The 12,764-nt window shown below is 50.5% G+C and overlaps 1 protein-coding gene across 1 annotated transcript in view; it reads left to right on the forward strand.

Annotated features, from left to right (window-relative positions):
• The first annotated feature begins 10,903 nt into the window (after nucleotides 1-10,903).
• LOC122166573 (antigen WC1.1-like) overlaps nucleotides 10,904-12,764 on the forward strand; it is a 2,287-nt gene continuing 426 nt past the window's right edge. Inside the window, exons 1-4 of the mRNA XM_042830421.1 lie at nucleotides 10,904-10,914; nucleotides 11,091-11,234; nucleotides 11,721-12,029; nucleotides 12,727-12,759. Coding sequence (XP_042686355.1) covers nucleotides 10,911-10,914; nucleotides 11,091-11,234; nucleotides 11,721-12,029; nucleotides 12,727-12,759 — 490 coding nt within the window. The 5' untranslated portion in view covers nucleotides 10,904-10,910. The remainder of the gene's footprint in view (nucleotides 10,915-11,090; nucleotides 11,235-11,720; nucleotides 12,030-12,726; nucleotides 12,760-12,764) is intronic.

Below are 12,764 nucleotides of genomic sequence, written 5' to 3' on the forward strand. Positions count from 1 at the left end.
TGGGGCCCTAAAGGTGGAGGCCTCTCTGCGTCCACAGATCAAACAATTCTCATTCTTACTGGTTTGGTTTTTGGCCATCTGGCTCCAGCCAAGCCTCTGTGAAAGGACAGGAAAAATACATGAAAAAAATGTAAATTGTGATGCCGCTTCCTTAAAAGTTAATGTGATTGTTTTCAAAAGTAATATTTTAGATTGATATGCAAGAACTGTGTAACTAGCTAAATAGAAGGTTACGATTTATTGGAGGGGGAGAAAGGTTCCTGAGGAATGGAATTGGTTCTAGGGAACAAACTTCTATTAAGGCATCACATGATGTACAAGGATGGGAGTGTGTGAGTGCAGAGTCAGACAGGATGGTCAGGATGGGTTTGATTCAGAGCAATCAAAGCAGCACAGAGTACAAACTCCTGAAATGAAGAAACTTTTAAATAGTTTTTCCAGTGTATTTCCAAGTATTTTCACTTGGCTGGAAATAACAGAAGAGCCTGGGTGCCTTTGTGGATCACAACATGACTAATGGGCATTCTGTGATGTGAGCTGAGTTGTGTTGGATACGGTATTTGCAGAAGGCAGTGTGTGTGGCACGGCAGCTCTTATCTCTGCAGCCCCATTCTGATGACAGGGCTGCAAAGAGTGGGTCAGAGCAACAAGGCAGTAGAGCTGGAAGTTTGCCGAATGTTGCGGCATTTGGGTATGGTCAGACGATATCAATATCCCTCCCTCAGTGACCCTTATCTATTCATGTTTAAATGCAGAGATTATGCTGTTGAAGAGCAAGTGGCTCCCTTGTATAATTCATTCAGAATAATTCAACACCATCTTTCTGAGTATCTGTGCAGTTCCTGTGGCTGCATCTCCTGCTGAGCACAGCAAGAGAGCCGTGTCGTGGCTACCACCCTGCTGCTGGCTGCTTTGCTTCTTACTGCTGTAGCTGTCACTACGTGGCTGCTTCTGCCGCACCTACTCCTGCAGTCGCTCTGCAGTGGCTTCGCCTCCAGTGGGCGCTGGGTTTCCCGCCTGTGGATCCGTAAATGCGTCTCCTGCAAGCATTCAGATACTTCCCTCTGTAGTCTTCTCTTCGGCCCAGCCTGAAATATCCCCACTGCAGACTTCCAGACTTCCAGAGCACCTGCTGCTGGAGCTGAGCACCTTTGTGCTGAGGAAACAGCACCGTCCTCTGCAACGTGTGCTTTCATACAAATGAGAAAACCCAGCATGCTGCAGGGCAGTGCCATGCTGACTCACAGACATCAAGAAGCCACCAGCTTGTGTCAGTCAATGATGAAATGGATTTTTGCACCCTTCCAGCTGCAGGAGTGACCTTGCTGCACTGCAAAGAGCCTTCCTGGTTACCATCACCATAAAACAGTATTTTCTGCTGACCCTTGCAGTGCCAGTCCCCCACTTACTTAACCCAAATGAACCCATGCCATTTCCCTGTGTTGTGTATTCTGGACGATATGCAGAGAGCCTTCACATATTCCCAACAGCCTTGAAATTGCAATTTGTTCTCATATGAAACCATACTGATGGCTCTCCCCTATTTTTGCTGCACTCTGCAGAATGACCCTCTTTCACCTCTTCGTGGCCCTGAAGCTGAGCTGTGAGTGCAGTTTGCCAACGTTCTTTTCTTCCATATTTTATTTTTTCACTCAAACTGAACAATGTTTGGTTTTGTTTTGGTTTGGTTTTTTTTTGTGGTTGCTTTTTTTTTTTTTTTCTTCAAAATCTTTCCCCCCAGTAATTTCCAAGTTCCTTAGCAGTCAAATTCCATTCTTCGGTGGAAGTCCATTTGCGTGCTGAGCTGAAGCACCTTCCAAGAAGACAGAACTCAAACTGTCCTCTGGGGTGTCACTTCTTGTCCCTCGCTCTGCATTTAGGACAAAGGCTCACTTCTGGCAGGCAGAGTGCAGAGGTGGGACAGGAATTAAGACAGCCGATCGTTACGTGTTCCGCGCTCACACAGAATTGGTCCTCTGAAGGCTTCCAAGTCCTTCCTACTCCCAAGCTGCAGTGCAGCCCCTCGTGAGGAGCCTGCTGGAGGTGGCACTGAGCAGGCTGGGCTGCCACCTTTTCTGGGCTTGGGCTTTTTCCAAGCAGCTCCCTGGCACCAGAATGTCAGCAGGAGCTGCTGCTCCCTGCAAGCCTGCTGGGCTGCCAGCAGTGCTGATGCTCAGCAGCTTTGTGCCAGCACTATTAATCTACAGCTCTCTAAGCTCTTGACAGCTATTGAGTTAATTAAAGTTTACGCTCTCCCTTTGGACTGAATGAGCTAAAACCCATTTTGGTTTGATGGAGATCTTTTCAGTGGTGCTCGCTTATAGCCTGGCTCTCAGGAACACAGAAGCCTTTTCCCATCACTCTCATGGCATGAAAAGACCCTGGAGGGTTTGTAACTCACCGCTAACTTCCCTCAGTGTGATACAGGAGGTGATTAATCGGATAAATTGCCACAGAACTGTGTTACCTGTTCTAAGCTGCTGCCAAGTGCTCCCATTAGTTGCCTTGTGTTGCACCTCACTGTAACCCAAGGTGTCAGAAAATGTCAATTTTCTGTTCCTGCAAAACTGTATAAAAAAAACTTTATGACTGCTTAAATGCGATTCTGCAGCTTTTATTTCTGACAGAGAAGTCTCTGTGTTTCTATGGAAGATGTTATGGTGAGAAAGAGTAGCAGAAGCCAGCTTATTTTGATACTTTCATGGCTTCTCCAATACTTCTGCCCCTTAGCGATCCCTATGATGTATAAATGAAGCTATCCCATCTAGCAGCTCAAACCTAGTCAGAAATGCAGTTCAGTTCAGGGTAAGTCAGAACAGCTCCAATGACCATGGGAAGACCAGTCTTGAGGCAAAGCTCAGGCCTCTGCCCTGTCTCCAGCCATGGGAGCCCACTCTCCAGGCTGCTTTTTTTCCCCATCCTTCTGCTCCTTGCCAGCTGTGAGGCACCCAAACCCCTGTGCTTCCACACATACAGGTGTGGGGTTTGGCTCATGCGGGCGTAAGAACTGGGACCAGAGCTTGAGCAACTGAGCCAGAGCTGTTGTCCATTTCTGCAACATCTAAGAGCATCAGCGTCGTGCTCAGAGGCACAGCTGATGGGGTCACCGTCCATGGAGGTGTTCAGAGCCATGGAGATGTGGCACCGAGGGATGTGGTGATAGATGTGGTGGGTGCATTGGGGTTGCTCATAGTGATCTTAGAGGTCTTTTCCAACCTTAATGATTCTATGATTCTATGAAGCAGAGAGAGTTCTGTTCTGAGTATCCTTTGACGTGCACAAATCAGTGAAAGCATTTTTACATGGTTGTTTAACAGGCTGGAGATTTTGGTAATGCAGTGATGCCCAGCACTGGATGTAGCTACAAAGGCATCTCTTTCTCCCTCCACCAGCTGCAATGCATGGATCAAACAGTATGCTTGGAGAAAGGAGATGGTACTGTAGTGACAGCAGAAATCAGATCCAGCCCAGATGCTTGTGTGTTGCCAGAGAGGTCCCAGGTGCATCAGCCCATTGGCTTCCTGCCTTCCTGCTGCCACCTCACCACACCAAGCAGAGAGAGATTAGTACATTAATAGATTACTACTGAGAAAGAAAAAAGCTTTGTTGTGTTTATGCTTGCCCTTACTTGCTGCTGCTGCCAGAACTGAGATTAATGCCATAAATGCCAGTGGTGAGTTTAGGAACTGCTGTTGAGGTTTCCCATTACCTCTGTGAGACGCTGTAGGAGCTGTAGGAGTTATTTTCAAAGCAGTGGGGTTGCAGCTGGTGGAAGAGAATGGCATGGGGCATCTTGTAGGACTTGTTTTCATTGCTTCCAGCTTTGTCGTACACCAGCTGCTTGGGTTGGAGTTCCTCGTGTCTCGTACCTGCCACCCTGGGCTGCAGGGGAAGGTGAGGAGGAGAAAGCATGGGTCCAATGACTGCTGGTAGGTGGTGGGATCTTGGGCATCAGGTACAGACCTGGGGCACAGCAAAAGTTGGGCCAAGAAGGCAGAGCCCATGGAAGGTGGGGAGATCTGCTGCCCTCTGTGCCCCTCACTGGGCCGTGCCTCCATCCCAGTACCCATCATATCCACACATTCTCGACCACATGACATCAAAACTGTTTGGGGATGGTTTCCAGGGGCTGTTGCAGACCGAGTTTCCCGGTTGCCCAGGAGATGGCAGTGCTGCATTCGGACAAGATTCGCAGGCAGTCCCCAGCCGGCGCCCGTCATTTACTGGAAAAGGAAACCCGAGTCGTCGGCTGTGTGTTTGGCTCTGCTGGGGAGGGAAAGGGCCCTGTCTGCAGTGACTGGTGCTCTATCCTATTCTGAGCCGAACAAGAGACACTGCGGTTGGGAGGTGAGTCCTGGATGTGCAGCCCGGGAAGTGCAGCCCTTCACAGAGACTGCTGGACATTGGCAGCAACAGCTTGGGATCTAGTTCTCATCATCCTCCTACTCTAGGTACTGGTGGGGATATGCTACATATGGTGGGAAATTCAGGATTACTGCAATTTGTCTTTGCTCTTACAGGTCAGGAGGCACTAAAATTTATTTTATTTGGATTTCTTTGATGTTTGCAAGGCAGAAAGTTGAACCTATCAAGGGAACCCATGGTTGAACCAATCTCTGTTCTTTCTCAGCAAGGGGTGGGTAAGTGATGTGCCAGCCAGGGTGCCATCTCCATGGGCACGACCGATGTGTGCCACCTCCCAGCTGCATGTCCTGGGCTGCAGCTTCAAAATTCCTCTTCCCTTTATTCTTCTCCTTGAAAGAAGCAATCCGTGTTGGTGGTGGTGAGGTGGTGCTGCACAGAGCAACTGCAAGGAGACTTCAAATGGCAAATGTGTCACAAACAGAGCTGGTACCTGTGGGGACAGCTGTGCCCAGTGGGTTTCACCAAAAGGAGCATCTTCTCAGATGAGGAGTTCCCTTGTAAGAGAAATCAGCAAGGGAAAGAACTGACCTTCAAAGCAAGAATGAAAACTTGCCAGGATTGTTCATAGGGTAAAAACAGGACTTTCCCTTTTCCACCGTAGTGGAAAAGGCTGTTGCAGTGCTCTGCTTTGCAGTGCAAGGAGTGCCGGTGGCAGTCATGCTGCTGAGCTGTAAGCTCCCTTGGGAAATGAGGATTCTTCATCCCTTTTCTCTTTAAAATCACAAAAGCAACAGCTCTAAGTTCCCTTATTTAAATTCCATTCTTTAATAAAAGCTCTGTAGTCTTCACTCTTTAAACTCAGAAAATGTTTACATGAAGTTAACTGAAGTTACCAGTTATTTCTTTGTCACTTTTCTAGTGGATGGCAAATGTTGTTCTTCAAACTCTTGCAAGTCTAACATCTTCTTTCCAAATGTTTCTTTGCAAATGCATAAGATCAGTGCCTCTATGCAGTCACCCACAGATGAGCATGAGATGACTCCATGTACAGACAGCATCCAAAAATCTGCCTGGAATGGCTACTGTAGAGAACCATTTAGCAAGGATTCCCTCCCTATTAGCTGGGCAAGTTGTTATTTTGAGATTCCTTTGCAAACTCAGGACAAGAAGGCAACCTGTTCCCCTGACCCATCAGTTCTTCCATTGTTGCCTTCCTCAGGCTGAGGGCTGTAAGAAGCACTGGCATTAACAGGCAGTTTTAAAGTTGGAAGATGTAGGTAAAGGAAATAGAAATGTTTGCATTCATCTGGAACACCCTTCCTTTTAAATCCTGGTGTGACTAAAAGGATTTATGTGAGCAAATGAATTGAATACAAGAAGGAGATAGAACTGCCTCTCGGAGGATGTTCTCGTATTACCCTTTATAGAGACAGAAGCAGAGCTGCAGGTTGGACAGATGTGTGTTTAGAACGTGAGCCTGGGGAGCTGGTGACCCACAGGAGCAGGCAGCCAGTGAAGTGTGCTGGAGCCATGCTGCTGGCTCCCAAACACAGGCTTTGGCTCGCAGATCTGCTGGCTTCTTGCACTTCCTCAGGGCATTTCTTTTCTTTTCTTTCCTTTTCTCCCTGATGAACCCTTGAATTCACGGGACTCTGGACACCATGTTACAGAATCACAGAATCATAGAATCACCAAGGTTGGAAAAGAGCTCTAAGATCACCATCCAGCAGTCCACCTATCACCAATATTTGCCACTAAGCCGCGTCCCTCAGTACAACATCTAAACATTTCCTGAGCACTTCAGGGATGGGGATTGTTCAGCTGTTCTTGGTATCTGCACCTGAAAACTCTCTCCTCTTGTCTTTCTGCAGCACAGAATCATAGAATCATAGAATCACCAAGGTTGGAAAAGACCTAAAAGATCACCCAGTCCAACCGTTCACCTATTCCCAGTAGCTCCCACTAAACCATGTCCCTCAACACAACATCCAGCCTTTCCTTGAACACCCCCAGGCTCGGTGACTCCACCACCTCCCTGGGCATCCATTGCAGTGCCTGACCACCCTTTCTGAAAAGTAATACTTCCTCATGTCCAGCCTGAATCTCCCCTGCCGTAGCTTGAAGCCATTCCCTCTGGTCCTATCACTGATGACACGAGAGCAGAGGCCGACCCCCAGCTCACTACAACCTCCCTTCAGGAAGTTATAGAGAGCAATGAGGTCTCCCCTGAGCCTCCTCTTCTCCAGGCTGAACATTCCCAGCTCCTTCAGCCTCTCCTCATATGGCCTGTGTTCCAGACCCCTCACCATCTTCGTTGCCCTCCTCTGAACACGTTCCAGGGCCTCAATGTCTTTCTTGCAGTGAGGGGCCCAAAACTGGACACAGTACTCGAGGTGCGGCCTCACGAGTGCTGAATATAGGGGAAAGCAGGGGATAGCATGACGAGTGATGAGCAGTTGTTCCTGTGTCACCTACCCCTCCTTCCCATGACTCAGCCCCCTCTGCTCTTGCAGCTGCTGGCAGCCCCACTGTCCTGCAGCACCATCCCCGGGCCCATTGCCCTGGGTTGGGGGCCAGGGTTCCCACCCACCGTGCCCACGTTTGCTGGGAGGCAGCATGGGGCCCTCAGTGCATTGCGCCCGGAGCTGCAGGTAGCCCGGGGCCCATCTTTCTGATAAAAAGGAGAGAGCCAATTAATTCTGGAGCCAGAACAGCCACAGAAGAGGAGACTTCAGGGAGGATTTAGAGAGCAGTGGCCCAGATACATCAAACCGTCTGCAGCACAGCGCAGTATCCCATTAGGGCTCCTCTGTGTAACAGCTGATGTTACTTATCCTATTAGATGACTGACGCTGCTTTGATGTATTACCAGGAGACTGGGCCATGGTTTTCCCGGGTGGATTTCTGCCACCCCTGACGTGAGGTTCGTGCCCACCAGGCAGGGTTCTGAAGTGAGGATGAGCTGCGTGGCTCTGCTCCTTCCCTTTGCATGGAGGTGTTGTCCCCAGGCGTGCCAGCATCACTGCTCTTTCCCTGTTGCACTGGGCAGGCTCCTTGCTGACCAGGGAGGCTGCTTTGCTCTGCTGGGTCTGCTGGCCTTGCGCTGGAGCTCTCCTGCCTCCAGCCTGGAGTTAATTCTGCTGATTCCCGGTTTCTTCCCAACAACATGAGCTGTTCACGTCCACCAAAAGGTGGAGTGTTTAGCTAATCAAAATCCATTCTGAAATTAGGGACTGGTCTGTTTCTGTTGGCATTACCTCACCCACTTCCTCCAGGTCTGCTTAATGCAGATCCCCACACATCCACTGCAGTTTTGCCATGCTGAGGGTCTGCTAGGCAGAATGAACTTGACCTTTGTTCACGCTCAGCTGGGGCTTAGCTGAGCCCTGACGGAGCAGCAGGGCTGGAGCTGTTCTCAGATTAATGGGACAGAGCAGAAAGAAAAGTCACATTGCTGCCTACCACCTGGGGAGCTGTGAGATGCAGCCTTGACCTCAAATAGTTCCTATCTGCAGGCAGAGAGAAGGGAAGAGGCTGCTGTGATCAAGTGCTGGAGCACTGCAAAGAAGCAATGTTTTGTTAAACTGATAAAACCTGGCACCCACATCGCTGCAGGGCTGCACATACTGTGAGTGCAGATGAAAATTCACTGGCTTGGAAGTAAAAGGGTGTTAGAAGTGCCTCTTTGGAAAATGGCCGCGGGGTGACATCTGTATCATCTTCTGTGCGTGGGCTTGGAATGTGAAAGATATTTCTGGAGAGCTGAACCTTACCAATAAAGCTGGCTATCTCCAACAGCCAATAAAGCTGGTGAGCTCTGACAACCAATGAAGATGGTAAATTCAAACAACCTCATGTCATGTCCTTGTGAACCCATCACCCCGCAGCGACCTCACATCTGCTGTGCTGTGGGGTGATGCACGCAAACCCAGTGAGGAGAGTCCATCCAGGAGAACGTGGCAGAAGTTTGGCTGTGGAATGGGACCAAAGCTCAGCATAGCTGCTGCACTGCAGAGCCATTAAACGTGGTTTGGGATGTGCAGATAACCCTGCACAGCTGGGGGACAGCGTGGTGGTCAGCATGCAGGGAGAGGGAGAGATATGACTAGAGATCCCAGCCAACATTTTGAGTTTCAACCCCAGTAAGATTCCATCCCCAAACAGCCCTTGTCACTCTCAGCCTGGTGCCAGTGCCACTTTTCAAAAGCCACATTCCAACCTGTCCCTCTGCTGGGAGAAAGAAGAGGACAGACTCTTTAGCGGGGTCTGTTGTGACAGGACAGGGGGAATGGTTTCCAACTAAAAGAGGGGAGATTTAGATAGGATGCAAGGAAGAAGATTTGTACACTAAGGGCAGTGAGGCACTGCACAGGTTGCCCAGAGAGGCGATGCTGCCCCATCCCTGCAGACAGCCAAGGTCAGGCTGCAGGGGCTCTGAGCACTGATGGAGCTGTGGGGGTCCCTGTGCACTGCAGGGAGTCGGACCTGATGGCCTTTAGGGGTCCCTTCCAACTCCAGTGATGCCCTTGGCAGAGGAAACTGGCCAAGGAAACAGGAAAGAACGATGGTACAGGAAAGTGCTGCAGCACCCGTGCAAAAAGGGACCAGCAGAACATATGCAGATAAGAAGGCAAAGCTTTGCCTTCTGAATTAAGGATCAGGAAGTAGCAACATGGTCATAAATATTGCTTTTCAATAACTGCGCTTGCAGGCATTGAATCCATCGAAACCTAAGAGGAAGGAGAGGTTCCTCCATGAGTGAGATTGGAACCAAAAGCTCCTTCCTCATCATGCAGATGCTCATAGAGCCTGTAGGTTATCACGAGAACTTAGTTCTGGCCCATACTCAGATGATAGTGGATTTTTAGTCCTATCTTCCCGATACATTAATGTTTGCTTTAAACAAATCGAATCCCTCTTTATAACACCATAAGAAAGCACAGAATGTGGCATTTATATCGCAGTAAAATTTTATGTGTGTTTGCACAACTACTTGACAGCACAAACATCGGTGTTTCCTTAGGGGATGTGCTTTGAGGTTTCCTGTGGGGAAATGGGACCACTCACAGCTCGCAGCTGGGAGACAGGCATTTTCCCTATTGCAGATGCTCCAGAGGCCAGTAAGGAAAAGGAAATTGTCAAGGGCAAGAGCTACCTGTACAACAGGGGATTGTATCTCGCCATCAGCACACAGCTCCTCGTCCTCTCTGCAGTCACACTGGGGATCGACTCCCTCTGAATTTGTTGCTCCAGCACTGTGCAGGGGTGCGAAGCAGAGCCTGTGCTGGTGGGTGAGCTGCCCTATGGCTATGGGCATGGTGCCTCTGGGGAGCAGACTGAGTCCTGGAGAACTCATTCTGTCATTTTTCTTAGCTTGGATTTTGGCAGAGAGGCAATTCCAGGCACACCGTGTCCTTCAGAACTCTAAAAGTTCGTCATCTTCCTCATGATCCTCCACGGGTCAGAGACTCCTGGCTCCTCGGATGGGACTTTTGCGAGCCTGGCGTGGCTTCATGGCCACCCCAGTGATCAAAGATCTGGTGACTTGTGGCATTCACACGGACCCATCAAGAACCATGAAATGCTGGGCATGGATAATGTCCCATCCCTATCAGATGCTGTTCAACCATCTCATCTGTGCAAAAGTGATTTTGAAACATCATGTAAGAGATCATGCAGGTGGGAAAACATCCCATTTTTTGATTCACACAGTAACTTTCTGGAAATCCTGTCCATCTCCCTGGTTGCTCTGATCCAGTGGCTGAGCTGCAAGCTGGTGCCCAGGAACAGCTCTGGAGATTTCCTGAGGAGATCTGGACTTCTCCATGCAAGCAACACAATTCAATTCTGCACACTCTGCCTAAGGAGAAGGAGATTCTCCTGGCACCAGGTGCTCCCCAGGGTGATGCTTGGGATCTGAGAGTGGGACACAAACAGTCTTGTGTTTCAGCTGGCCCCTGATATGACAAGGTAGACCATTTCCACCATCGTTTTGGTTCTGCTTCATGCCTGCTGGACTCCCGTTGAGCCACACAACATGTTCGTTCCAGAAGGAAGCAGGGATCTCACTGCACCCAGCTCCTTGCCACCTCGGCACAGATCCAGCAGGAGAGACTCCGGCGTGACAGGGCACTGCACTGAGCGGGGCTGCATCTCCAGCATGAACACTGAAGCGACAGGAGGGAGCTGAGCAAACATCTTGGAAAGCAGTTGGTATGTGTACAGGAGACCTGCGTGGCACACGGGGAAGCGCACCGATGAGCTTTTCTAAGAACTTGCTTGCCACTCTGCAGCTGGAGCGATATTTGCTCTGGTCCTGATAAAGGCTCTTATCAGAGAAGATCAATCTGCCTGCTGTGGGGAAGTGACCGTTTGGGTTACAGCCCTGTTACTGGCAGTCATCTGTGTGCCCCAAGGTGAGCACAGGACCGGCCCTGGGGCAGCGTCAGCCGCACTCCTCCCCAGCATCTGCAGCTATAAATCCTGTGGTTCAAAGCGTGTCTCCAGACACATCCTGGGCTTCTGAGTGTTTCTGTGGAGGCAGCATGGGTGAGTGCGTGTGAAGAGCAGGGTGGGTTGCCCCCTCTAAACCCACCGCACCAGCAGAGCCCTCCCTTTGCTCCTGTGGATGGAGGACTGGCTGCCAGGGCAGTAGGATGGCACCAGGTACTTCACAACAGCAGTGGAACTGTGCTCTACACTCACCTTGTCCCTTCTTCCCACAGCTTCCCAATGTGCTCCCCTCCTGCTGCTTGCCTGTGTGGTGGCCCTGCCTGCCCTGAGTCTCATTGGTGCTGCCCAAGACCTGACCCTCCTCAGTCGATCTGTCTCGAATAGCAGTCCATCAGCTCTCAGCGTGCTGACAGACGGTAGGTACACGAAAGGCCTTCATCTCTGCAGGCAGAACCATGCTCGGGCCCATGCACAGGTGTCCTGCCCTCTCTCTTTGTCTGGTAGGACGGGGAAGGTTGGTCCTGCAGGGAGGTGGAAGTTGGGCTGGCTCAGCAAGCAGGTCAGAAAACCTCTGCAGGCCGCAGCGGTCTGGGGTAAGGAAAGTCGGGTCCACAAATAGCACCAAGTGCCACCAGTGGTAGAAGAGCATGACTGATACCCATTTGGCTGGAGGCACAGATTGCAATGCCATGCCCAATCTCTAACGCAACAAAAATATTTGGAAATGGGGACTTTAGAAGATAAAGGCGCCTTCTCCATCCAGGAGGTGTTAAGGCTTTACATCTTACTGCTTGGGCTCCACCTCTGGAGACAGAAAGCATCTCCTGATCTGAGTTCCAGCTTTGCTGGATCTTCCCTACTTCTTCCAACTCTTCTCCGTGCTGTTGGTTTCCATGTCACAGGTAAGATCCGCCTGGTGAATGGCTCCAAACCCTGCTCTGGACGGGTGGAGGTCTGGTACCACAATGAGTGGGGAACGGTGTGTGACGACGGCTGGGACCTGAAAGATGCCTCTGTGGTCTGTAGGCAGCTTGGCTGCGGGGAAGCAGTGTCAGCTCCATCTCAAGCTTTCTTTGGAAGTGGATCCGGACCTATTTGGCTGGATGATGTTAACTGCATTGGGAATGAGAGCCTCCTCACTCAGTGCACGCTGAGGGCCTGGGGACAACACAACTGCAGGCACAGCGAGGATGCAGGCGTCGTGTGCTCAGGTAGAGCGTGCTGCTCTGTGTCCCTTACTAATATCCAACTGCAGGTGTGCAATGGGATGCACCTCTGCCTTCTTCGACGGGGTCTTATTAGATTCCCCTCTCTCCTGCCACACTGGCCAGTATGGGGTGGGTCCAGTGCCACTCTGTGTGGAAAAGGGCCTCACAGCATCTCTCACCCCAACCCCACTCCAGGTTTAATGCTGACAGAGGTGAGGAAGTGCCCAGCACAGGCTGCAGTGCTCGTGTGTGTGTGTGTGTGTGTGTGTGTGTGTGTGTGTATGTGCACCATGCAGGTGATGAAGGCACCTGTGTGCTGGCAGAGGCTGTTCTTCTCTCTCCTCAGCCACAGGAAGGGGCAAGGTCCTTTTCACATCCCTGTCCAGTCCAACTCTGTTTTAGCCACACAGCCCCTTTCAGCATCTATATTGTTCTCCGAGTCTGATACCAGCATGGTCCAGTGGGACTGTTGCCCTTCCCTTGGGGCCACCTCCTGCCAGGTCCTGTTGGAGAAGATGAGCAAAGGTCTGAGGCCAACCCAGTCGCACTGTCAGGAGACCGCATTGACCTCTCTGGGCTGGGACAGCTGAGAATCTGCGAGGCGCTCTGGCCAGTTGTCCGTCTGTTCTTCCACAAGATGAAGGCGTGCTCTTTTTCTGTTGCACAGCCTTTTGTTAAAGCACGCTCTCTCCTGCCCCAGGTTGGCCCAAGGACTGCAGTGAGCTCTCTGCAGGCAGC

This window comes from Centrocercus urophasianus, unplaced genomic scaffold, assembly GCF_019232065.1.
Source record: "Centrocercus urophasianus isolate 14NV4802_14NV808 unplaced genomic scaffold, USGS_Curo_1.0 seq_33, whole genome shotgun sequence".
NCBI classification, from domain to species: Eukaryota; Metazoa; Chordata; class Aves; order Galliformes; family Phasianidae; genus Centrocercus; species Centrocercus urophasianus.